Source organism: Delphinapterus leucas, chromosome 19, assembly GCF_059928025.1.
Source record: "Delphinapterus leucas isolate spDelLeu-1000000601 "Yukka" chromosome 19, BTC_Dleu_Yukka2, whole genome shotgun sequence".
Lineage (NCBI taxonomy): Eukaryota > Metazoa > Chordata > Mammalia > Artiodactyla > Monodontidae > Delphinapterus > Delphinapterus leucas.
Window position 1 is genome coordinate 44,021,384 of NC_143147.1, and position 27,706 is coordinate 44,049,089.

Genomic DNA, 27,706 nt, shown 5'->3' on the forward strand with positions numbered 1-27,706 from the left:
TATCCATGTGCTAGCTTTGAAACCCAGAAACTCCAATCCTTCAAGGTAATGCAATATCACCCACCACGATGACCTGGTGGAGCTGTCACCTTTGGAGAACACCACATTATGATGATTTAATGGCTACGTAGCATTGACGCATTTACATTGAGCCTCGGCTCTCAGAACATTAACAGGTCAATCTTTTATTCCTTTTTCTAATAAAACTATTTCTCAAGGCTCCGTTAGATGCCCATTCTCTTTGGGATAGGACTGATTTGCTCCCAATCTCATCAACATGAGCTCTTTTCCTTCCCCTCAGATCATTCTTGGGGTAATATGTAGAGTGCCAAGCTCATGACAAACTTGTCTCTTTGGCCAAAGAAAATTAAACGGCAATTGCTGAAAGTCAACTTGCCTTGATAAAACTGGGCTCAGCACGAGGAAATACATCCTCCTGACACCTCGTCATCTCTTAGGCACAGCTGTCCCTCAGAGTTCTGACCGCTGAAACTCCATCTTTAGATTGGTCAGTCGCTCAGTGGACATGCTTCATTGTACGTTCAAGCTCTTGGTAACCGAGTTGGATACTAATACCCCAACCTCATTCCTGTTGTGCAGGACCCTATAATCTAGCTAAGGCCACTGACTGACTTCACCAGCCATGCCGGGCATTAGTCACTAAGGGCTCACAAAAGAAATCAGTCTCACTCCTCCTGAGCTCAAAGACTCAGAAACAGCAAGCTGACACTCAGCTTCAATCCTAGTCAACCACTTGAAGGAAAGGAAAAGAGAACAAAGAAAACAGGCAACTAAGGAGGGAAAAGAGGAGGACAAGAAGAAAGTAAGAACTGACGAAAAGCAAAAAAAATTTCAAATACTATTAGATTTCTAGATTTCAAGATTATTATTAAAGCATTGGGCAAAGGAAAACATGTGGTCCCTGTATTGACGCTACTACTCATAGCCCTAGTCCTATGCTGCTGTTTAAGACATCCCTTTGCACCAAGGTTTGTTGGGTCTTAAAAGGGTTAAAAAAAACCTTTAATTTTTTTTTTTATTCGTGTGTGTGTGTGTGTGTGTGTGTGTGTGTGTGTGTGGTCTTTGGGTACAGAGTCCCGTATAATAAGACTATTTGTATTCATACTGGCAGAGTAAACACTACATGTTCATGCCCAGGCAGCTCTGTGCTTGTAATTTCAGCAAGAACAGAGCTCTGTCCCTCTGGGACTTCACTATTCCCCCAGTCTCCATTCGCTCAAACAGAATGAGAGCAGAGAGAAAGCAGGACAGAAAGATCATGGCAAGAGGTTTCACACAGCACTGCAGCTAGCTTTCACGTGGCCAAAAATCTCATTTTGTGTTTTAATTACATTAGTTAAAAGCGTTTTTCTTTCAGTCCCCTGTTCACAAGGGTGCCTTCCACTCCTGAAGACTCCACTGTTCAATGAATCAGAATTTAAGTCTAGCACAATGAAGCTTTTCTTTGCTGCTGAGGGGTTCACTAAGTAGATGCTACACACAGTGGCATAAACCTCTGCTGCAACTTTGTGTGTTAATGAGTATACATACACCTACTCTCGTCAAAATTCTACGCATCCTTTCTCCCCAGCCTCTCGCCTTTGCTATTAGATTAGAAGAACTCCTACAAGTCTGATACTCTCCATCGGGTCCAATGCTTGCATCCATCTTAATACCAAACCATCTACTTTTGGCAGCCACTGGTGTACCTGCTGAACAACCACGCACCTTGTACATATAGGAAATTTTTTTGAAAAAGATACTGCATAAAATGGGAAAAAATTGCATTTATCCCCAAAGGTCTACCCAGTCTGTTTATGGTGAACACTCAGATAGAGATTACTCCTTCTAAGGAACGAGATTTATCTAGGGATTACATCTAAGGTTAAAATAAAAACATATCTCATTTTAGGCTTATTACTGTTGTTATCACTGTTGTTATAACTGTACGTTAGAAGCATAGTTAGACTCAGGAAGAATCTCAGTGCAATGAGGAGGATGTGGGGTATAGGGCAGAATACGACTTTACATCATTAACAGTGTACTATAGGAGAAAGGAATCCAAAGCTAGAAAAGACACTCCTAGATAACTATCAGACACGGGTTCTCTGTTACCTCCTTTTATGTTTAAACCCCTGGTTCTGATTGGGCCCCTTTAGGAAGAAAATATTTACCATGCTCACAACAGTACCAGATGAAATTAACCTGAGCACGAAAAAACATATCAGAAACTGTATACCAGTATGCAAAGTAAGTATCCAAATAAGGAAAAACATCAAGAAATATTCTAAATGCTTTTATTATAGAAAACTCTCAAAATTTCAAACATATACAAAAATAGAGAAAATAATCTAGTCCTATGTATCTATCACCTAGCTTCAGTTAACAACTCATGTTCAATCCTGTTTCACCTGTACTCCCACATTCACACCCCCTCATTATTCTGAAGCAAATCCTAGAGATTAGATCATTTTATCTATAACTATTTTAGTATGTATCTCTAACAGAAAACAATACTTTTTTAAAAAGCAAAATTATAATAGCATTAAAAAAATGTAATACCATTATCACACTTAAAAAACTAATGATAATTCCTTGCCATCCAGTCAATGTTCTCTGGCTAAAAGAATTCTACCAACAGGACTACTATTTCTACCAATAGGACGACTATGCTGCCTATGCCATTCAGACCTTAATACTATTTAATGACCACCCCCATGGAAAGCTGGTACTAGTGGGCACAAAGATAAGAAAGGGGAGAGGGGGATGCAACTACTTGCCTCATTTCCTCCTGGAAGCCTGTTCATGTGGACCAGTTGACCTTGATCATCCAACACAAGCTCAGTGTACGTCAGCATGTCTGAAGGCAGAGGGGGTGATGGAAGGAATGCTTGAGTGGACATAGACTCCCAGAGTTTGATCAGGGACTAAAGGAGGAGAAAAGTTTGACTAATCAGTAACAATTAGCATTTCAACATGAACAAAATAAGTATTAAAATATCATCAGTCTAGTTTTGCTCTTTCTTTTCCAAATGTTCTGCTGAGTGTCTAAACGTTAGACCAAATTCTAGAGCTCTCATTCTCAGTTGAAATAGATTTGTAATTGTCTTTAACATAATGTTTTTTACATGCCAAAAATCAGGCACTTTCCCAACAACATCAAACTACTGAGTGATCATGAATCAGAATGAATCAGTCCCTCTTTAAAAAAGAGAAATCCTAGAGAAACTTGGCTACAGAAGAATAACCAGGAAAGTGACATGACACTCAGCTAATACAAAGTAAACCCAAGAACACAAGAATAGAGTTTCTACTAGAGGTTCAGGGGAAGCAGCCTCTTTCTAATATCTTTTCAAAGCTACAGGCCCATACACGGGAATTAGCTCACTAGAGGTGTATGACTGTAAATGTGCAAATCAAGTCTGCTCAAATTTGAGAAAACAGAGAGACACGCCTATCATTTTAAAACCATTTCAATTTCCACTCCCAACTTCATATTACCAAAAATATTGCTGCATGAAGTGGGAACTAGTTTAGTTGTTTCTCGGCTTGCCTCAAAGCAACATTTAAAACCAGTATGACTCATTCATACTTACAAGTCCAAATCACTGTGTTTATGTCTATTCTATAGGAAGAATTATATAGAATGTGATTTCTCTTCATGGCACTGGCACTGGGGAACAGAATCAACACTCAACTTCTAGGCTAACAACGCCGGTAATACTGAACGAAGACAGCTATGTTTCAAGGGAGAGACCTTGTAAACAAATGGTTACATAAAGGAAATCTCTTGTATTTCTGAATAATACAGGAAGTACAGAAAGACTATTTACTAAGACCGCATGTATTACTTTATTAAAATTCAAATGTGGTAACAATGGTATTTTTGACTAGGAGACTTGGAAAAATCCTATGTTCACAGATTTTTTTAAGGACAAATTCAGTATTCTTTCGATACACTAGTTTTTATTCAGCTATAATAAATCTCCCACAAAAGAACTGATAATTTAAACTGTGTACCATGAACTCTATATCCATTTGTATATGTTATATACTGATTCTCATCATATTAACCTAGGTTATCAGTTAGAGACCTGGGTTACCTTGGAAAATAGGAAAACGAGAACTCGAGTTTCAAATCTCTTTTTGATTTGAATACAGGCTTTGGAAATAGACACCTAAATGTAACTCCTTACACCGGTCATCGTAAACTACCATCGCAGGCATGTGGTCTCAGTTTACTCTTTTCTACTCAACAGAGGCCTCTGTTCTCACCATTCTTCCTGTTAATTCATAAAGAACCACCCAACATCTCAGTTGGCAGTCACAATCCCAAAAGAGATAGAAGTGAGAACAGTGTCAAGATATTTCCTGCCTTTTGGAAGCGCCCTATTCCAGTCTAAGCTGCATCTGATGAAAATTCAGGAAAAATCTTGCCTCTTTGGCACATGTCAGATCTCCCCCACCGTTAGCCACCTTTACCTGCCGAAACATCTCTGGGATATCGTATATGTATGTCGTCCCTAAGGACTGTGCCTGGAACCTCTTTGATTGAAGCAGGTCTTTGGTCACATATGGAGTGTTGATTAACATTCCATGTAATGGTCCCTGTTTGTCTCCGTATGCCTGAAACATGATCTGCAGGAAAAAGAGGATGGCATGGGGAGTTAAAAGACAGGGGGAAAAAGTCAGATCAGCTGCCTAGAGGGACTCTTCTTCACAAATGTTATTTCTTGAAACACATTTTTGGTGGGTTGAGTAGCTAAGATATGCCTCTTGACATTGGGTACATGGTGCTCTCACCTCTCTACAGATTAACCAACTCCAAAAGATGGTATGTAACCAACCACACATCATACTTTTGAAATCAACAAGAAAGCACAGTGTAAGTTTCACATTTTAGAGACAGACTGACAATGCTTGCCTTCTAAAGTGACTTGAATCCCATATATTCAAAAACAAAGCATGTCAACTAACCAGCTAAGCAGTTCTAGTATTTAAGTTGAGGAACAGCTAAGCACTAAAGAGAATTCTGTTCTTTCCCCAGTGGTAGAAGGCCAGGTTGAGGCTCTACCAGGTCACCTACACTTTAGTCTATTTGATTAGAAGGTGCTTCATAAGTACGATTAGCTATATAAAGGCTTCAAAAATTTCTGACACAAGCGGATTTCATCCATCCATCTAGCTAGCTAATTCTTGTTAGCTCATAAGACACAGGCTATAGTAAAAAAGAAAAAAAAATTTATTAAAAAAAATATATAAACTATACATACATATTTCCCTCAGTATACTATGTCTACAACTAGTGAATAGCTCCTGCAATACCTATATTGTCACATAATAAAATCACTACACCAGTTTTTAATTATTTTAACTCAAATATTTCTAGAAGAGTACTTCATATTTCATATATTTAGACAGTTTTATTTGCTTATGAATATTTATAAGGGATGCCATTATTTCAATTCAATTAATATTTATTGAGTGCCCAGAGGTTGTATGACACTAAACTAGGCACTTTATGCATGAATACACAAAACATAGATTCCCAATGCAGTGAATACAAATGCAGATTGGGATGTGAGGGTATGTGTGTATACCCACGTACTTATTCAGGCCTTAAGTCTACCACTAACGAATAGATTTGCAGATCTGCTAAACAGGCATTAGAAGAGAATTAAGTACTCTCCTATATCCTGGGTACAGTTCAGTTAAGCGAATGCTTAGCCCTTTAGATCAGAGGAACAAATGTCTTCTACTGACTTGTCAATCAGGTCCTATTCTGGGCAAAACTTGTCTTGGGCTGCTTAAAGCCCACCAGAATGGAGCTCCCAATCCTCTTGCTCATGACCAATGAAGAAAGTCACCAGGTGGGAGGTAGAATTAGCATTGTCTTAGTAATGTGAGAGGTAGAAATAATAATGTTTCAAGAGATTCAAAGTGTTAAGTGAGGCCAGGGTGTTAGTATGTGAAAACTGGACTTAGAGGAGATAACCCAAATCAAAATAAGAAAAAAAGGAGCAAAAGCAGTAGGTTCTTGGAACTACATTCCAAGTACATACCTATAGGTCTTATCTTTCTATTAGACAGAAAGATAGGTACAGTTTTGCAAGGTCTGGAATAAAGTCAGGCTGGTCACTTAAGCAATATAACTGTAGGTACTTTCACTGCTGGTGGGAATTTAAAATGGTACAACCTCTTTGGCAAACAGTTTGGCAGTTTCTTATAAAATTAAACATACACTTACTATGACTCAATAATTATACTCATATATTTACTCAAGAGAAATGAAAACATATCTACACAAATATTTGTAAATGAATGTTCATAGCAGCTTTACTCAGAATAGCCCAAACTGGAAAAATAAAGCCTCAAATGTCCATTGACAGGTGAATGGATATAAAAATGTTGGTATATTCACAAAATGGAACACTACTCAGCAATGAAAAAGAACATACCCATAATCCACGCAACATGGATGAATCTCAAAAACACTACGCTGAGCAGAAGAAGCCAGACACAAAATAGTACCTATTGTCTAATTTCATTTATATGAAACTCTAGGACAGGCAAAACTATAATAATAGAAAACAGATCAGTGGATGCCTAGGGCTGGGGCTGCAAAGGAGAATAAGAAAACTTTTGAGGGTGCCAAGGGTTCTCTATCATGACTGTGATGGTGGTTACACAGGTGTGTGCAATTTCACAATGAATTAAACTGCACACATAAAATGAGTGCATTTTATTACATGTAAGTTCTGTCTCAACAAAGTTGATTTTGAAATGTATATTTCCCTCTTACACTACACATTGGAAATCAACTGATTTATGCAGTGGATTACTCAGATCTCTCTACTATGACTGCCTGACATCAGTGTTCACTACAGCTAATTCCACAAAGACTATACAAGGAAAATAAGACAATCTGAAACTCAAGCCAGTCAACCTTGCTCCTTGTTGGCAGAAAGAATAAAAAATTATTCTGGAGCAAGAGGTTGATAGCAATGGACAGCATTGGAACCCTCTGAATGGTCACTTATCTATCTATGTTGTCTATGTTAATTCCATTTTCTACTATAATGGCCATAGTAATTAAAACTGGTAAAGTATATGTTTTACAAGTTCATGAAAACAGGTACACATTTTATTTATCACACACTTTTCACCAGAGGCCATCAAAAGGGCTTCTCTTGCAAAACAATCTCTGATCCCTTATAATCTGCTCCGTTAGAACCTGGTACTTACTTTATGATGGCACAAATCATAATCATACAAGAGAGAAACTAATTATCCACCTTCTTCCATCATGAGGTAAATTTCTTGAGAAGAGAGATCACTTTTTAATCTTTGTATCCACTGCTTGGTACATTATACGTGGTCAATAAATGTTAAATTAATGAACAAATGAATGAATGATACACATGGTTCTATATTGTTTTAAATTCATATAACGACTCACTAGAGCAAAGAAAGGGAAAAAACAAATTGGCAAGAAGCATCAAGTAGGCTTTCAGGGTGCCAGAACTGAGTTAGAAGCTGTTCCTTTTGTGGTCTCCCTCCTCTAGTCGTGGGCTTGAGTTTACGCTTGGCAATGGCTGTTGAATCTCAACTGAAGAGCCTCAGGGAGACCCCCCCCTTCCTTCAGGGCTTACTAAACATGCCAGACCCATGGTAAGAGGGGTGCTCCCTCAGGCTAAAGGCAGCTCATTCATTCTTTCAGATACTTAGTGAGTGCTTATTTTGTGCCAGGCACAGTACTAAACCCTGATTGAAGGCATCTGCTCCTTTCATGCCCCTGTGTCACCACTACCCAGCATGAGGGAAATCTAAGAGCTTTCTAATAAAAGAAAGGGGGGGGCATAGTTATGAAGAACAAATGTATTTATCAAAAACATTAAAATCTCAAGTGGCCATCTTATTTTTCACAAGAATAGATCTGCCTTGAAGCCACTGCAGAAGTTAATTAAAAACATCCCTGCCCATGGAAAGCTTTGACTGAAAATGTCTTTAAGGTTGTCCTGAAAACATCAAATGCAGCAAAAAATTATTGAATACTCTTTCTCTTGCTCACCCCTTGCACTCTTGTGCACACTTTCTCTCTGTTTTAACTGTTCACTTCTCACGTGATAGGTTTCTCTGACCATCTAACTGGGAATCAAAGCACAAAATGAAAGGTCGCTCTGACAACTGTCCAAACCTAGAATTTTCATCTTCAAAATACCGGCAAAAAATATCTTTTCTTACTGCTGTTCCCAGATTTAAAAGGACATATATAAAAACAAGAGACACATAATCTCTTTCTGTCACCCAATGCATAGAACAGAATGAGACCTTTGTGTACACATACAAAGGAGCAAGTTCATCCTTTAATGAGAAGAGAGGCACTTCCCAAGTTCAGGCCAGAGACCTACAATTAACATCCCAGTTCTTAAAAAGATGTGAGCAACGGTGAACTGAGCTAAATCCTGTATCATAGCAAATGGCCCAAATATTGAGAAACCAAGGTGGTAAAACAGATTAAAAGGGAATTCTTTGTTATCACAGAACCAATCTACTTAGAAAGTCACTTTCCATTTTCATATTCTCAATTTTTCTATCTGAAAAAATGGGTTAAAGTTTGCCACTTTGCTCTTTTATAGATATATGATACTCTGAACTCTTTGAAGGAAAGATAATGTATGTAAATGGAATAAAGGGTAAATAAGATAAAGTCACTGCTTGATATTGCTAAAGCTATTATTATATTACGTTGAAATTTTCCTTCTTTGAGATATTTCATATTTCAACAATTCCCCTTCCTTTACTTGCCAATGAGTGGTCTAAATAGGCTGAAAATGGGAACAAGGACAAGTCAGATCAGAAAAGACAAGACTGCTCAAGTAGCCGAAGAGCCCTCTAAAAAAGAGCCCTAAACTGCACAGTTACCTGTGGAGTCAGGTTCACCTGGCACCTGTTAGGGCTCACCAATACATGACAAAAGGTTAAGGGTTTCATAACATCCATGATTAGGACAGTGGCACATCTTATGAGGCAAATGAAGTGTTTCAAATTCATGCAACCATTTAAGCTAAGAGAGGATAACCCCACTAGGTGAAACAATGGGATTTGTGAGTTTGGGTCTTTCTGTAACAAGGACAAGTGGCTTCTCTCTAGGACCAAGTCAAAGCTTTGAGGAGCCTGCTTGACTACTGTACCTGTGCGGTCCTGGAGTCAGTCACTTCCTTGTACAGGCTGATGTCCAAGTAATAGCCAGACTCGTTTGTCAGGAAGAGGCGGATGGGAATTGCTTTTCCAGTTGGTGTCAGGCGAATGTTGATTTTCAGCTCTGCCTGGAGGACACGTAACTTCCACAGCCGACTTCCATAGCGCATTACCATGCTCCGCACAGACTCCTCAATCTGACACAAACACAATGCCAAGCACAAAACTTAAATCCCTTGTAACTAGGACCTGTTTTGGGTCTGCCCATCTTTGGCGAGGGAGGAATGGGAAAAGATGCTGGCTTCCGGAGATGTGTCCTCCATGCATTCCTTACAAAAAGTCACAGAGTTTCTCCCCAACCCTACTCTTGCTTATAACAAGCCAGGGACAATTTCATGCTGGTCTGGCGTTTGAGTGGTTTTCTCTGGCTCACGACACCCAAATCCGCGCAACTCCCTTCCCGTTTCCCAATTATATTCATTTTGTATGTCAAAGATCTGCAATATCTAAAATTACAAATGGGATTTAAGAGAAAGCCCCAAATAAGAATAAAATCTCTAGTTAAACAGCTATTAAGTAGCATTTATATGCACAGTAACTATGTTTCATTGCACTTTCAGGACCTTAAATCAGCATAGCAATTACCACCATGAACTTTTTTCCATACAATTTTATTAAACTTTATAATATATGCTTCTTGGTAAATTGCACAAATTAAAGAAAGGCAATTTGTAGGTGGTGCTAGAATGTTCTCTCTAAACAGAGCTCTGAAACTTGGTCACTGCCAAGTCCAACTGAGACTTAAGTAGATGGGGAAGATGTTCCCTCGTTGCTCTAAGCTTTATATCAAGACAGCTTAGTGCCCCTAGTTTTCAGGGTTGGCGAGTTATTTTAACCAAATGGCCTTAGATGTGATTTTTCCTTATTGACATACTAAAGCAAAAAAGAATTTTTTTCCAATAGCGCTACATGCAGCTAGGACATACTACTCAAAATTAATGTTTTCTTAAATTAAGTATCTCTCTAAAATCCTTTCTCAAGTTCTTATAACATCTTTTTTTTTTTTTTTTTTTTTGTGGTACGCGGGCCTCTCACTGTTGTGGTCTCTCCCGTTGCGGAGCACAGGCTCCGGACGCGCAGGCTCAGCGGCCATGGCTCACGGGCCTAGCCGTTCCGCGGCATGTGGGATCTTCCCGGACCGGGGCACGAACCCGCGTCCCCTGCATCGGCAGGCGGGCTCTCAACCACTGCGCCACCAGGGAAGCCCAGAACATCTTTTTAAAAAATTTCATACCACCCTTCTCTTGTGGCTCTTCAGAAGTGTGTGCCACCCTTGTAGTTTTTTTCTGCTCTTAGAATGGATTTCAAGGAGTTAACGTCTCTATTCCCACACTTGCTTGTTAACCAAGAGATATCTATCCATTCTTTTTTCGAGGGAACAAAAGTCAACATCTCTATATACAGGAAATTGACAGCTATCTATGATTAGAAAGACAGAGCCAGGGCATATGAGTGTCTGGAGTGGAAACAGAGAGGCTGATAGCAAAAACTCATTGAGAAATGATAGGTCATATCTACAAATATATATAGTTATATAGTGTCCAGGGCACGTTTTAAGTCTTCTAGTTTCATCAGTCCCAGAATGCTCAGGAGAACCTTTACTTAAACTGGATGATGAGGCTTCATGAAACTCAATGAGTAGTCCTGCCCTTGGCTTTCCTGACAGACAAAGCAACCCATCAGTGGTTTGGAGTCTTGAAGAAAAAAAGTAGAAAACGATTTCTCAGGTCTTAGATGTTAAGTTCAAAAAGCAAAAGTCCATGCCTACAATAGGAGAAAGGGTTCTCCTATTCAAATTCCAAAATAGCATGAAAAGGTTAGAGAGAACAGAAACAGAGAGCAACCTGTCTTTATTACACCTGAGATAAAAGGTCAAGTACAGAATCACCTTGTTTTCCTTCCTTAAATTATATGGAATGCATTTTAGAATAGAGCCTCAGGGAAGAAAACATACATAAATATATGCGGAATTCCATATCAACCAAATTCTCTCTCCATGGAAAATTACTAAAGAGAACTAAGTTAGACACTTTGGGAAGGTGTATTACTTCCCTAAGGCCACCAGGTAACCTGTGAAAAGAAGCAGTAATTTTGTCAAAATGCCCTATAATAGCAAAGTTAGTTATTCCAGATGAGAAATCCTAGGGAATTAAATAAAATAGGACTGCTATCACGGCAAATATCATAAAACAGGTACCAACAGAAAAAGAGGAAGAAGTTTTGCATTTTTCTACTGCAAATAAGTGACCAGCATTATTAACATCGTACCACCTTCAGTTTGGGGGTCTGCTTTCAATGGTTATAGCACATTTTTGACTCCATCCCAGAAACCCAGTCCTACAAGCATTCTGTAAACTTTAAAGATCAAGTGTTCAATCAGCTGACCGAGAGTACCTATTTCCAGGTCCAAGTGCAAAGAAATATGAATGAATCTCTCTGCTTGTGTTGGTGAGTGCTGGCAGAGAAGCTAAGGAGAAATGTACCTTTGAAGGGTCCATGATGACTGTAGGCACAAAGTTGAGGAAGATGTGGTTGCAGTCAGTCCGGACATTTGTATTATTAAAAGCGACCTCCAACTCATCCATGGCTTCTAGGAGCAGCCGCTCCCCTTCATTTTGTAGATATTCAAAGGAAGCTTCCTATGCAGGAAAGAAAATCACCACCGACATTAATGTGTTTTAAAAGAGGCAATAAAGAAACAGCTGTTAAACACATGAAAGAATGCTCAACATCATTAATCATTAGAGAAATGCAAATCAAAACTACAATGAGATATCATCTCACACCGTTCAGAATGGCCATTATCAAAAAATCTACAAACAATAAATGCTGGAGAGGGTGTGGAGAAAAGGGAACCCTCCTGCACTGGTGGTGGGAATGTAAACTGATACAGCCACTATGGAGAACAGTGTGCAGGTTCCTTAAAAAACTAAAAATAGAACTACCATACGACCCAGCAATCTCACTACTGGGCATATACCCTGAGAAAACCATAATTCAAAAAGAGTCATGTACCAAAATGTTCATTGCAGCTCTACTTACAATAGGCAGGACATGGAAGCAACCTAAGTGTCCATCAACAGATGAATGGATAAAGAAGATGTGGCACATATATACAACGGAATATTACTCAGCCATAAAAAGGAACGAAACTGAGTTATCTGTAGTGAGGTGGATGGACCTAGAGTGTGTCATACAGAGTGAAGTAAGTCAGAAAGAGAAAAATAAATACCGTATGCTACCACAGATATATGGAATCAAAAAAAAAAAGATCAGAAGAACCTAGGGGCAAGATGGGAATAAAGATGCAGACCTACTAGAGAATGGACTTGAGGATATGGGGAGGGGGAAGGGGAAGCTGAGACAAAGTGAGACAGTGGCATGGACATATATATACTACCAAACGTAAAAATAGATAGCTAGTGGGAAGCAGCCGCATAGCACAGGGAGATCAGCTCCGTGCTTTGTCACCACCTAGAGGGGTGGGATAGGGAGGATGGGAGGGAGGGAGACACAAGAGGGAAGAGATATGGGGACATGTGTATACATATAACTGGTTCACTTTGTTATAAAGCAGAAACTAACACACCATTGTAAAGCAATTATACTCCAATAAAGATGTTAAAAAAAAAAGAAACAGCTGTTATACATACTTAAGCAGTAGCATGTCACAAGTCATAAGGCACCTGCTGCAGATGTTCTTACCTTTCTCCCTAGGGTCAACCCAATGATCACAGGCAGCAGGGGCAGGCAAGGGTCAGATAAAGACCTGCCAGACCTTCCTCCTGCCTCTTATGTATCCTTTCCTTCCAACAGGTGGAGATGCTGGGCATCCCCAGAGCAGCAACCCCACTAGGGTTATATCTCACATATGGCAAACAGAGCAGTTTAGAAAGGAAAAACTGCAGAAAGGTTACAGCTATAGGATGCAGTAACAACTAACACACCAGCAAGCACCTTGCTATGTACAGAAAGCACCCCACCTCTAGACAGGTTTACGATGGGGTCACCTCTAACTTTTCTCCTTATCCTCTATCATCCTCTAACCTTCCCTGTGATTTCTCTGTTAGCATGCTTTTTCATAAAGCAAGTACTATCATGCTTCCATTACCAAGACAACTTAAATTAAAGGGGGAAAAAGCCCTTCATTACATGGAATATTTACTTCTGTGAGAGAAATGACTCTTAGACTTCTGCTGGTTATTGGAGAGTAGGATGAAAGGGAACAAGAGCCTTGATTCAAGAGAGGAAAACCTGATTTTGACCCATGCCTGTTTCTCTGTCCCTTCCCTCAGGGATAACTTCCCCCACCTTGGATACAGCACCCACCTTGGTGACCAGATCAGAATGTCTGATGATTGCACGGACAAAGAACCTGTAGTCTGTCACTTCTGTGCCCACTTCCACCTTGGCTGCTCCAAGGTACAGGTGCATCTTGTGATTAGCACATGGGATGGCAGTAAGGTCAAAATTTCTCATCCGGTTCAGCTCTAACTGGAAAGCTAGGGCAGGCTCCAGGTGACGGTAGATTCGATCCTCCTCAAACTGAACGCAAGAAAAAACAGCTCACAAAAGGCAGTTACAAAATTATATTATGAAAGTGTATGTAAAACAGATGCTTAAAAATATAAACATAAGCCATGATGTGCCAGTGAGTCAAAAAAGGAGCTACATAGGGGCTTTCCTGGTGGTGCAGTGGTTGAGAGTCCACCTGCCGATGCAGGGTACACGGGTTCGTGCCCTGGTCTGGGAGGATCCCGCATGCCGTGGAGCAGCTGGGCCCGTGAGCCATGGCCGCTGAGCCTGCGCGTCCGGAGCCTGTGCTCCGCAACGGGAGAGGCTACAACAGTGAGAGGCCCGTGTACCGCAAAAAAAAAAAAGGAGCTACAAACAAGGAAAATGCTAGAGCTTACGTAAGATTAGGCACTAAAGTCCTTGCTTACTTTGCAAGCTTTCATCGTTTATGCTTTTACAAGTGGTGATGCTCTCCATTAAAAACAAACAAAAAACACCAATTCCCTCAGATTTCCTGTAGCATTTAAAGCCTTCATAATTCATTTTTTTAAAACAGTAAACCAGACTGCTTCACATTAATATCTATTTCACATACCAATATTTCAGTTTTACCCAACTAGTCTAAAACGCTTACGGGCAGGTCTTATACTCTTATCATTTCTGGCAGAGTAAAAAGGACATAGTAAATACTTGGAAAACAAACATACAATTTTTAAAAATAGAGATATTTGGCTCTGGACATCCTATATCCATACATAATTATTTACCTACCTTTTTTAAAAGTTGTATTGACATTTACTGTATGTTTTGTTGAAACTAGACATGTAAAGGGTATATGTCCATTGAGTGAATGGAGAGAGAGAGCCAAAAACATAAGCTGGTAGTAGGAAGAAACCAACATGGTCTGAAATTTTATATTTTAAAATTGAAAAACAAATGCTCATAAACAAGACCTGAGGATAAACGAACTGTCTGTGGGTGACAAGAATAATCCTACTACTACATCATTAGGATTATCCTAAGGCATAGAGATGATTTTGAAAGTTATCACTTTCTTTGGGTAGGTCAATACATTTGATTGTTTCCTAAACCAAACTCTTTCAGAAGGGAGCCTTTATTAGTTCTAAGACACATATAAGGCAAAGGGAAGCATATGTTCAATTAGAGGAAGGAGAATGGCAAGAAATACGGCAAAGATAAGCTACTCTTGGGTTTTTAAGGAAAAAACAAAGATTTAAAAAAAAAAAGAGGAAAAAAATCAGTTCTTACCTTATCCCTTGCTCGGAATGTGAAAAACTTAGGGAATTCTCTCTGTGTTAAAGAAGTGGGGGAAATGTGTCAGTCCTTCATATATATGGCTCTTTGGGGATAAATACATAGTACAGAAACTGTCAAGCATCTAGAAGACAAGTGCCTAGAAAACATGTTCTTTACCTGGGCTTAGCCTGGGGAATATGCATGATCCTCTGGGTAACCATCACTTTGACCCCACTTACAAATTTGAGAACCACCACATATATTAACCTAACTTTAATAGCTACCCTCTTCTAGGGAAAGAAAAAATATGTATTTTTTCATCTCCCAAGTGGAAAAAGTCTTCTTGGGTGTTGCTCTTGGCAGAACCTGGCAAATAAGACCAATACACCTGAATTCTGCAGCACTGCAATAGTAGTTACTGGACTGATTTCCCACGTTTATCCTTAAGAAACTCTTAAAATGTAAACTAGCCAGACAGCATAGAATCCCCAATCCATGTTTTTTTTCCTCATTCACTCTTAATTCAATAATTTCAAAGGTTTAAACAATGACATTTCAAGACAAAGAAAAGTGCAAGATGTTACTTTGGTTCATACCACTATATGTATAGGAAAGAATGGGGTGGAACTAGTGAACGTGTAATCATTAGGTCTTACTGCTCTTTTGCAGGGCATTACACAAGAAAGCAACCAATTTACTAGAACCTTATTAATTAACAAAGATGAATTCAATTAGCAGAGTCCACTAGTTTCTGAAATTTAACTTATTAACACCAAATACCCCTGTTTCTCAGATGGGAAGCTCTACTGGCAGTGCTGGAATCAAGTCATTACCATTTGCCTCTATAGGAGGTTTTACTAAGGAATCTTCTTCATTATGAGTGCAATGTAATCAAACACTTATTGGTACGAGGCAGAGAGACCAGGACTAGCTGCCTACATACCCCTCAATGAACTTCAGGAACCATGAAGGAAACATGAACTGAAAGCCTTGTAGGTGGCAGGCGCTCTCATGTGTTGACCGCCGAATGCTCTCAACAAACCTCTTAGGAAAGTATTGTGACCCCCAAAGGTGAACTTGGGTCTGTCTAATGCCAGAGCCTGTGCCCTTTCATCTCTACCTCTTAAGTGTAGGGTGTCACCTATCTATTCTTCCCCTCCCTGTCTCCTCCCCCCCTCCCCCCCACCCCCACCCCCAGCTGTGCCACGCAGCTTGCAGGACATTAGTTCCCTGACCAGGGATGGAACCGGAGCCTCCTGCAGTGGAAGTGCGGAGTCCTCACTACTGGACCGTCAGGGAAGTCTCTCTATTCTTATTTTACTCCAAATTCCTTATTTAGAGGACTTCTCTTTCATGAGACAAAAAACAAAAACCCCAGAAATTAAAACTTTAAAGAAAAAAAGCAAAAAACAAAGCAAAACTTGTGGCTCTTGAGTTGATGGAGAACTTGAATACTTTCCACAGGTCTTAGGCTTCACCTTAACTAAACCTTGCACAGTTAATAAATCTTTTTACATTTTCCTTGGCATTTTAACTGTAAAATGGCATTTAATAGGCTTCTAGGAGCTTGTTTAGCAAGGCTGGGAAACCACTTGTCCAGGCTTGGGTCTTTAAAAGCCCTTTGAAAGTGGATTTACACAGCACTGATCTTGTACTGATGGTGTTCTGTCCTAAATAATTCTCTAATTCCCCCTGAATGATAATGAAGAGCATGGGGATGACTTCAAGGTTAAGCAGGAAGATGTTGAGCTGAACTGTCAGTAGATTTCATGCTCAGGGCTTTATATAGTCTCTGTTTTGGTTTTATTCTCAAGAGGTATGGCTTTCAGAGCATTAGCTAAAAAGTAACACAAGTCAAAAAAGGAAGGGTAACAAAGTCCTTCCATGAAATTTTCTGAAAGAAAAGTCAAGAAAAGTAATGATACAATCTTTCAAGCACACACTCCTCTATTCCTCCATAACTTTAATTAGTTAACAAATAGTTATTTAGTATACCATTTACTCAAGTGTGTATAGTGGTAGGAACAAAATGATTTTCCTTCAAAAACATAACAAAAGTAAGCAAGAAACATTTTATTTACTACTAATGCAATTAAGAAAATGTGTAGTAACTGAAAGGCACAAAAAGCAAACAAGTGAATGGAAATAAATATCTTTACTACAAATAATGAAAAAGACTGACGACTTCTTGGCAGAGGTGGGCAAAGACTACCAATCAGAAAAATCACTTTCATTAAGGTTAGCTAAGAAAAGGTGTTATGAGGACTTCCCTGGTGGCGCAGTGGTTAAGAATCCGCCTGCCAATGCAGGGGACACAGGTTCGACTCCTGGTCTGGGAAGATCCCACGTGCCGCGGAGCAACTAAGCCCGTGCTCCAGAACTACTGAGCCCACGTGCCGCAACTACTGAAGCCCGCGCGCCTAGAGCCCGTGCTCCGCAACAAGAGAAGCCCCTGCTCACCGCAACTAGAGAAAGCCCCGCGCAGCAATGAAGACACAACACAGCCAAAAAGAAAAAAGGTGTTATGAGATGACATGAACAAATGTTCTTAAACTTTTGAATAAATTTTTAGCTCCACAGTAAAGTCCTCAATTTAGCATGAAGCATTCAGAACAGAAGATGGCAAGAACTTCCATGCAACGGGAAACCAGGATTAATGAACAATTCTTCAAGAGATAGGGAAGTCTGAGGACTTTTATAGAAAGTCGCTTTTTTTTGGCATTCAAAAATCACAGAAATACAGAAAACACAGAAAAGAAGAAATCCAAAAGTCTGATTCTGTAGTTTTAATAAATTCCTTCATCCTACCACATCCTCACGTGGCCAATTTTTCCACTAACAGCATTCATGCTTATTCCATCAGTAATGTAATTGCTTTCCAGGCATTCTACTAGTGTTATAGGCAAATATCATAATTGAATGTACACAAATAAAAACCCTCTTAGTGTGCTGGTACCAAAAAACAAAAGAATGCAACATTTCTCAGGAAGAAATTATACCCCTGCTGTGTTCTAATCAGCCAACCATCATCAGGACAATCAAAATAATTTGCCTAAATTAGCCAATCAAGACACCCTGCAAATCAGAGAATGTGAAAACCTGCAACAGAAAACATCATAGCTGATTATGATACTAATAATCGTGTTAAAAACCTAATGAGATGAAGAAATTGGAAGCTTGCTGGTGCAATTCTCTTTTACCTCAACACACTGAGAACTAATTATATAGACTGTAATTAAAACAAAATCTCAAACCAAACCTTCTGAAAAACAAATAGTTGATCCACTAGCAAACAGAACTACCATTTTTTTCCCAGCTTTATTGAGATATAATTGACATATCAATTATTTTTAAAGAAATGAACTACTAACCATGATAACTGTTTTCAATAGCGGGCTCTTCCTTCAGGCGCAAACGATCCAAAACATTTAAAGTGGGAGTCACTCACATAAAATCAGTAAAACTGCAATTATCTCCTAGGTGATTTACAGCAGAATTTTTTAAAATTTCATGAAATCTTACAAACAAGAAACAAAAGGAAACTTACAGATGAAAAAGTGATTTGGAATCTCATCACGTGGTTTAGACCTAATGCTTTGTTTAGGTGGCAAAGGGTAAGAAATCCGAGAAATATGCATTTTAGTATCCTTAACAAAACTTTGCTGGAAAAAATACAGAAAGCTTCATAAAGTAATACTTATATTCCAATTAAACACCTTCTGCTGCACTTTTTGGAATTCTAGATGTGAAATGTGAGTGAAATGGATAAAGACAATACTCATAAAACTAGAGAACTGCAGCTTATATAGCTGCAGAAATTCAAAGAGCCTGTTCTTTTGCTTTCGAGGCTACAATTTTTTTTTTTAATATGAAGAAGATATTTACAAGGCTAGACTTGTTTTTCCTCAAACTTTCTGTTTAAATAATCAATGTTAAGCAATTATGCAAGTCCCATTATGGGTACTTGATTTAATTAGATGGTTATGGAAACAGACTCAACACCAAGCCTCCTTAATGCTGGTGACTACTGCCCGCTCAGAACAGTCTCCACGTAGAACCAAGAGACTTAGGCAGCAGCAGACTTTCAGCTGAACAGCTCTTTGGGGACTGTGGTGATTAAACAACGAAGTTTTGGAAATAATTCCAGCCTTCGCTGGCATGTGAATAAACACCTAACGATAAACACACTCTCTAGGAACCCCCATGCGGTCTGGCCCTCTTTTGCCTTGTTCTGGTTCTGAAGCAGTCTGAGAGACGATGATTATGTAACAGCACGGCTGCCTCCTTCCATACCAGCCAATGTTGTTCTTGAACCAAACTTGGTAACCTTCCTCCTCTCCTTGCCCCTTCCTGCGCACATTCCCTCTTCTACTCAATAATATAGGGATTTCGCAGTGTAGAACAGGGGAGGCTGCATACATCACAGTGGATTACCAAGAAGCCAGAGAGGTCAAGGGATTCATCTCTAACACTTCCAGAAAGCTTCCACTTTTTCACACTATACTAACTATGGGCGAAGCACACAAGATGACATGACAGAGACTAAGCGTCCTTCAAGCTACCACCAGCAGAGGAACTCAGAGCAGCACCATGACAGTGAGCCCCAGATTTGTACAACTCCTGCCAAGGATTCCTGGATATTGAAGATCCTGGCCAGAGTTCAGTAATAGTTGCCCTTGCCCCATGTGTAACCGCTAATCATTTCTCAGGGGCCTAACATAAAAACACCCCAACTCCTCAGCCATCCAATTCTTCAGAGCAAATCCAGTCCATACCTAAAACCTTAATGTTCTCTACGTCCTAAAACAACCTTTCCTACACTTATGACAAATCAAGTCACTTGATAATTTAACTGATTTCCCATTTGATGCCACTACAAATAGAAACTGTACGATGAGTCCCAGAAAGACCCCCTGCTGGGCTCATTTCCTAGCAGATTTTGCTTAGACGTGTCCCTATTCAACCTAAATCCAGAAATATTAAGAGAGCAGGGAGAAAAAATGTTTTAAATCTATAGATGTATTCTAGGACAGGATACAGATTCAAAGATAGAAAGTATCAAAAACAAAAAACAAAAAAAAACAATGTCCGTGAGAATTAAGTGCTTTGGCTTTAAAAAAATTTTAGTGGAGAGTTTTAATTTATCATAGGATGCTTATTATAAAAAACCAGTTCATGTGCTATAGAAACAAAGACTGTGTCTGAACCATTAGGAAAAAGGAAAACAATTTTACAAATTCAGTATTATTCCCCAGAATAATGCATTATTCCAAAGTCAGTTACAAAAGAAAAAAAAAATCACATTAACACTAAAGAACCTAGCCCAATACTCTTCCCAGATCCAGCATGTCTACCTGAGTTCTGATCAGCATCTACCAGCTATAGTTTTTATTCATGGGCTCTCATACTCTATCCCCAAGTATCAATTTTATTCTCTAAGCTCCTTATTTTTTTTCCTAAAGCCCCAGGGTTCTCTTTAAGCTCCTCATACTTCTCCACTGCCTCCAGTTTCCTATCTACAGTTATTGATTGATATATATCTGCACTCTGCTTGATTTCCTGACATCAATAACACAGGGGCATTGTGGAGTCCACAACATTTCCTAAAGCGTTTTAGAAAATCCTAGCTCTTTAGCCTGCAGGCTAGGCTCTCTTGTTTCTCTATAGACTAGACCAACAAGGTGAACCGTGAGAAGGAAAACAAAATGTCAAGTGCTAGAGACCTAATAAACAAAAGGGCAATAAAAGCAATCACACACAGGTCCTTGAGCTTAGGAAGTCCCTTCCAGCATCCCAAATGTTATCTTCATTATTGCCATTGAGCAGGGCTTGAAAACTAACTTAATCATCTTAATTGCTAAAAACAAAATAAAATTCTCATCAGAAATATTAAGACTTCTTAATATCCTTTGGAATCTTACTTCACCACATTAGGATCAATTTTTAAAGAAATATTGTGACTCCAATCAGCCATTTTGGAGAATGACATCTTGACTGCAAACTGGATTTTTGACCTCACTGCTATAATCATATTGCGTATGATCATACACATATACACCACAGTTCAGATGTCAGGCTATTAACTTAGCTCTCTTTATTAAAATTTTTCAATAAAAATTTTAAACTCATAAATATTAGTAGTTAATTCAGTTAAATGGGAGAAAAAGCAACTTAAATTTTTATTTATTTCCTCCTCCTAGAATTAATGTAAGATGAAAACACCAACTTGGGTTCTGTTAAGGCATTTTAAATAATAAGTGATTGTTCTTCAGAACTGACAGTTCTCAATAACAGAGCTTGAATCCATCTTTGGTAGAAGCCAAGACCCCAAGTACGATTGGCAGTCCTTGATTACTGATTCGCTGTGTGCACAGAAGAAATTAGTAGTTAGCTCCTGCTTCTACCTTATTCATCTGGATAAATGCATGTGCTCATTCTTAACTATTTCTCAGACATATACTGAGAATTCATTATAGGGTAGAAAAGGAGGAGAAAAAAAACCCTTTAGTTTGAATACGCTATAGAAGAACTGAATATTCATTATAATACTTTTTCAAAGAAGAGGGACCAAACATCAGACCAGCCCTTCTAAATAATCAGCAGGTAACAGATAAAACAGTAAGTAATCTTTCACCACTGTTGCTCTTACTTACATGAAATCTCTGATCCACCTCATAGTTGACCTGTTTTCTGAAATCCTTTCAAATAAAAGACAGAAAGGAAGGAAAAACAGAAGAAGAGGGCAATTAGTAATAAAATTGGAAACCAATTGAGTAAAAGGTGATGGCTTTAATGCTTTTTCTTGATTAAATTTATACCAAAACAGTTATTTCTTTGCATAAATTCTACAAGTAAGCATATGATTATAATTCCATTTTTCACTTTTAAAGTTCTAGCAGCAGCATAAGAAATATTAAAGAGATGCATAATTCACATGCCAATACCTTTTGTGCAACCAGGAAAGTAAGGCGCCGGATCCCATGCTCAACCAGGGTAGCTTTCTACAAATAAACATGCAAAAACAGAAGCTAGATGAGATCTCCATTCATCCTAAATTTTAGCCCATTCAGTCCTCAGAAGGCTGTGATTGCACTAAGCACTGTTTTGGATATCTATGTCTTGACTCAGTATCTTCAAATTTGCAAGTAAACAAATCTCAACCTGGTTCCTGGGAATAAGGCTTACAGAATAGGTTTTAAATATTGGCCTGGACAAAACTGAAAGAGAACTCTGGAGGAGAAAAGGTCACATGAGGCCACCTAAATTCTCTAAGGACTGATACATATCAAGGTAGATCTTAACACAATTTCTGCTTATAGAAATTGCACTGGTGGTCTTGTATTTAAATGTGAAGATCAATACTGATATAGAAGCTAAACGAAATCAGGTAGAGGGAGAAGAAGAAATTCCATAAAATGGAAAATTCAAGTACTAAACTGTTATTTAGACTATAGACATCACCTACCATCTGATACAGCATTCCCAGAATTCGACCTAACAAATCCTAACCTTTTCAGCTCTAAAACATTTCCTCCCTATTTTATATGAAGGTATTTTAAAAAAGATTCTCTTTAAAAGTTGTTAAAAACAATGTCTAACAGGCTTTCAAATTTAGTGATTATTCATACTTCCACTTGGTACAGGCAAGCAATATATTAGAAGAGACCAGCAGTTTCAAGACAGCCCCTTACGTGAGTCTTGGGCCTTTGGCTCTAAGCCTTCCTCTATCCTGTACTGCTCTCTCATCTCAAAAGGCAGAGACAAAGAAACAGATTAATGAGCTAAGTAAAAGACATGCTCTTAAAGGTCCCCAATAAAGAGGGGCTACATGGCAGCAAGTAGAAAAGCAATCCCACCCACTGAATGACCTGAAAACGTACATGAATAACACAAAAAGAAAAAATATGTGGACTTTCACAACCTACACCCAGACTTTAATTGGCTATCCCTCATAAACAAGCACATCCCTGGACCATTTCCTCTTATTTTTCCTTTTTTACTATGGCGTTGCTTAGTAACAAACTTAACAGGATAAGCAAAAGATAACTGGAAAAAATTAATTTCCTAATAATAAATTCCCAGGTCATATATAAATAAATTTTGGTTTAACTACATTTAAAAATGATTGGGGGACTTCCCTGGTGGCACAGTGGTTGAGAATCCGCCTGCCAATGCAGGGGGCACGGGTTCGATCCCTGGTCCGAGAAGATCCCACATGCTGCAGAGCAACTAAGCCCATGCGCCACAACTACTGAGCCTGCGCTCTAGAGCCCGCGAGCCACAACTACTGAGCCCATGTGCCACAACTACTGAAGCCTGTGTGCCTGGAGCCTGTGCTCCGCAACAAGAGAAGCCACTGCAATGAGAAGCCGGCGCACCGCAACAAAGAGTAGCCCCTGCTCACCACAACTAGAGAAAGCCTGCGTGCAGCAACGAAGACCCAGTGCAGCCAAAAATAAATTAATTAATTAAACAAAAAAAGATTGGTATCATACCCATTAGGGTAAATAACCAAGTATTTGTAGTATAAGAAAAGAAAGGGAGGAAGGGAGGAAGGGAGGAAGGAAGGAAAGAAGGAAGGAAGGAAAGAAGGAAGGAAGGGAGGGAGGGAGGGAGGGAGGGAGGAAGGGAGGGAAGGGAGAGGGAGGGAGGAAGAAAGAGGTGGGGTGGGGCGGTTGGTGGTTCTCTGACTCTCAGTGTGCCAAGGAACAGAAACATTTCTTCTGACACCAACAAAGAATTCCACTACAGCCAAGTCCTTCAGAGACAAGCATCAATAGGTATGTTCTGGCCAGGGAAGAAAATAACTTTAATAATGCCATAATTTAAAATCAAAATTGTTATTGCTTTAAAAATTCCACAAGTGGCTGACAATAACAGCAGAGCAACAGGATTCTGATTACATTGTAATAATGCGGGTCTCACAGCAAGTCCACAGCTATTACCCAGCGATTAGGCGTCAGCACCTGGAGAAACTCCATTTACACTGGCTGCTTCAATCTCCTCCACAAGTCATTTACAAATATATGATCCTAATTTCTATGAGAGAAAAAAAGACATGCTGGGACTAGAAGATTATTTGGACAATTTGGATCAACCTATTTGATAGTTTAATGTGTGCTTAAAAAAAAAAAACTTTCTAAACTGCTAGGAGCATGATCATGAAGTGAAAAACAAAACTAGTTATCACTTCAGCTTTTTTAAAAATTGCTTTTGCTTCCTTTTCTGTTTTATATTTTTTTCACAACAAGTAGGTGAAAATGCCTAATATGCCTGGGTAAGCACGGCACGTGATGCACTAAACAGCTTCTTCAAGCTTGGAATGTTGGCACCGTCTACCCTTTCCCTACTGAACAGCCACAGGCAGACTCTGGGTTTCTCTATGCCTCAGTTTACAAGTCCAGTAAAGGAAAAAGGTAATTTCTTATCATCAATTAATGTTACAAATATACATAGCGAAAACGAAGAAACTGCCTCTTTAAATCAAGGTGTGATGATATATGTCACTTAGAACTGAGGGTAATAAAAAGCCTAAGGTTGAGGTCAAAACAATCAATTAGTGCCTCAAAACCTGGGAAGGAACTCTCATAGATTATTCCATCAAGCAACAGCATTAGTAGCCATGCACAACATTAGGACTCTTCCAAGCAAGGTCACCTTGGTCACTGGTCTCAGGTTAATTTTATGTGGTCATGCATGAGTCAAGGGCAAGAAGGAAGTTAGATTTCTCTTCTAAAGAAAAATTCCGAGGCATGACTCCTACTTTTACTTCTCTGGAAGGACCTTTCCTCACCACAATCCCACAGTCAGTTCATGTGCTCTGACAGCATCATGGGGAAAATGCTATGACACACATTAAGCATAAAATTACCATCTTTTCCTGGGTATCAACCATTAGCGTTATATGATGTGAATGTCTATGGCACTAATTGTTTATACTGCTGAATTAAATTTTTTTAAATCTATTGAGGGGCTTCCCTGGTGGTTGAGAATCTGCCTGCTAATGCAGGGGACACGGGTTCGAGCCCTGGTCTGGGAGGATCCCACATGCTGCAGAGCAACTGGGCCCGTGAGCCACAACTACTGAGCCTGCGCGTCTGGAGCCTGTGCTCCGCAAAAAGAAAGGCCGCGATAGTGAGAGGCCCGCGCACCGCAATGAAGAGTGGCCCCCGCTTGCCACAACTAGAGAAAGCCCTCGCACAGAAACGGAGACCCAACACAGCAAAAATAAATTAATTAATTAATAAACTCCTACCCCCAACATCTAAAAAAAAAAAATCTATTGAGTTCTTTCTTTACGACAAGCACTACAGACTAGGTGCTTTCCATTCAAAGCACACACATAGGTCTTGTCATTAAGGGCAGTTGAGGAAGGGTACTTTGGCAACTATCATATATCGTAATGAAATATAACTGTAGATGATCATTTTGAACATTAGACTCTAAGCATCTTCAGGGCTAGGAATGTATTATTTACTAAAGCACCTAGATCTGTGCCCCCTAGAGCTGGCATCAAAGCCTTAAATTCTAGTTTTTGCTCTATCATCTACCAGCTGGTGATTAAAGGGCCTTAATCTCTCTAGCTTGAGCTTTTTCCCAGATGTACAATTGAAATAATTCCTGACTAATCTAACCCCGTGGGACTGTGGTAAGGTGCAAATAAAAAAATTTATACCGTCTTTAAAAATAAAAAGTATTATTATTGTTAATCAATTTATGCTGACCAATTAGAAATTCAAGGGAGAAGAATACATTTTAGTGAGGGCTACGCAGAGAAGTCCTCATAAAAGAGGGAAATTTTGAGACAGCTCTTAAAACAAGCAGGATTTAGAAAGAAGGGGGGGCGGAGAGAAGGGAAGGAGGGAGGGAAGAAAGAATGAAAGAGGAAAACATTCCAGATAAGGGGCAGTAGAAGAGATCAAGCAAACAAGGTAGATGAGATAAAGACTTAGGTCTTTTCATGGAACAGCAAAGGCTAGATTGTTAGCCTTCATTAATAGGCTGATGTCAAATATCAAGGTAAGGAGGTATCCTGAAGGCAAGAGAGAGTCACTGTTGAGTGGGAGAGTAACTTGGTAAGGGGGCATTTTAGACATTTAATTTTGTGGTAGTGAGCAGAATGGAAACTATCTGGAGGGGAAGGGTGAGGATCACAAGTAAACCTGTCGCAGTGTCTCAGGTATAAGGTGAGGAAGGGTATAAACTAGAAAGATGGCAGTGGAAATTTAAAAACTGAGAAGAAGGAGGAGGGAAGAAAGGAAGGAAGGAAAGGTGGGTAGGAAAGGAGGGGTAGAATAATGGAACAGCAAACAAAAGGAAGAAGTAAATGATTTCTGCATGACTGGGGGCAAAGGGTTTGGTTACTTGGTTTTTTTTGTTTTTGTTTAGCTTTTTGATAGGGGAGAGGGGGGACCAGAAGAGGTGAAGGAAAATGATAGGAATTTACATTTAAACTATATGGAGTTTGATGTCAACACAAGATATCCAAGTGACATAAAATTGCAAGGAGGATGGAAGTATAACTGATATTTTCAAGGCTGGGATGGAAGGGCTCAGAGGGTGCCTGAAGGGAGTTTGGGCCTAGACATGCAGAGTTAAGTCACCAAAAGGAATTCAGCAGGTGACTGGAAGTTCCAGACTGGAGCTCTGGAAAAGATTCAGGAATACAACTTCCCTTCCTTAAAACATTTTAAACATTTGAGGTCTAAATTTCTTGACATAAAAAAATATATGCATTTTATACTTTTGAATCACTTCGGAATTTTACCCCTACAAGCAGAACTATGTTAAAGACATAGCCGTTATCAGTGATAGGCCTTATATGTAGCAACTGATAAAAGGATGGATACGACACACAGCGAGAAGGAAAGTGGCCATCACCAGTTTCCATCCAACTGAGGACTTACATTTTGCTGGGTAAACTCTCGGAACATAGCTGCTAGCCTGTCATCCTCGATATCACAGTCAGTTTTGATAGCCACATTCAGAATGTGAATTGGTTCATCCCTGGGGATCTGTAACCCAAGAACACAAGGCAAGGAAATTAGAAGGCTGGCTAATACAGAGATGGAGAGAAGTTATAGTACTTGGTAGGATACCTGAAAGACAGATACGGCCCACAGGACATTTTCTGCTAGTATGAGTAAGCAAAATGAAACCACTGCCCAACACCCACAATGGAGATTAAATAAAGACACCTAACTTTAAAAAAATAAGGCAGCAAAGGCATTAGCTAAAGGCGGCCCCAAATCTTGGCTTGATATGAACTTGAAGACCACTATGTCTCAACTTTTTCACCAATAGAATGGGAATGAAACCATTTGCAATATCCCTTCACAGAATGTAAAGGAAAATGAGTGAAAGAAGCCATCTGAACATATTCCCATATAACATATTTCTAAACAGTGGAAGTATCAAACCATGGGAAAATAACCTGGTAGGGAAAAAACAGGATGTGTTTGCAGAGAAATGAAAAGAAGGGAAAGAAGGGTTTAATAAAAGGACAAAATTTTAAACAAAATGTCGATTTTTTCTACTATCTAAAGTCCACAATTCCTTGAAGACTACGAACACACTGCTCTGCAAATATACAAGCCATTACTGAGTAAGAATTAAAGCAATCAAAGCTCAAGTCTTTGAAACAACATTCAGAGACCTAGAGGCAGCTGCAATG

At 39.3% G+C, this 27,706-nt stretch overlaps 1 protein-coding gene across 22 annotated transcripts in view; it reads right to left on the reverse strand.

Annotated features, from left to right (window-relative positions):
- ACACA (acetyl-CoA carboxylase alpha) overlaps window positions 1–27,706 on the reverse strand; it is a 274,775-nt gene that overhangs the window by 83,800 nt on the left and 163,269 nt on the right. For 21 of the 22 annotated variants that reach the window (XM_089900994.1, XM_089900995.1, XM_089901007.1 and 18 more), the window contains 9 exons: window positions 26,940–27,047; window positions 21,978–22,034; window positions 21,687–21,731; window positions 15,046–15,087; window positions 13,591–13,806; window positions 11,745–11,900; window positions 9,195–9,398; window positions 4,483–4,638; window positions 2,781–2,927 (listed from right to left, as the gene is read on the reverse strand). In XM_089900994.1, coding sequence (XP_089757120.1) covers window positions 2,781–2,927; window positions 4,483–4,638; window positions 9,195–9,398; window positions 11,745–11,900; window positions 13,591–13,806; window positions 15,046–15,087; window positions 21,687–21,731; window positions 21,978–22,034; window positions 26,940–27,047 — 1,131 coding nt within the window. The remainder of the gene's footprint in view (window positions 1–2,780; window positions 2,928–4,482; window positions 4,639–9,194; window positions 9,399–11,744; window positions 11,901–13,590; window positions 13,807–15,045; window positions 15,088–21,686; window positions 21,732–21,977; window positions 22,035–26,939; window positions 27,048–27,706) is intronic. The other variant, XM_089900993.1, reaches the window with a different exon arrangement.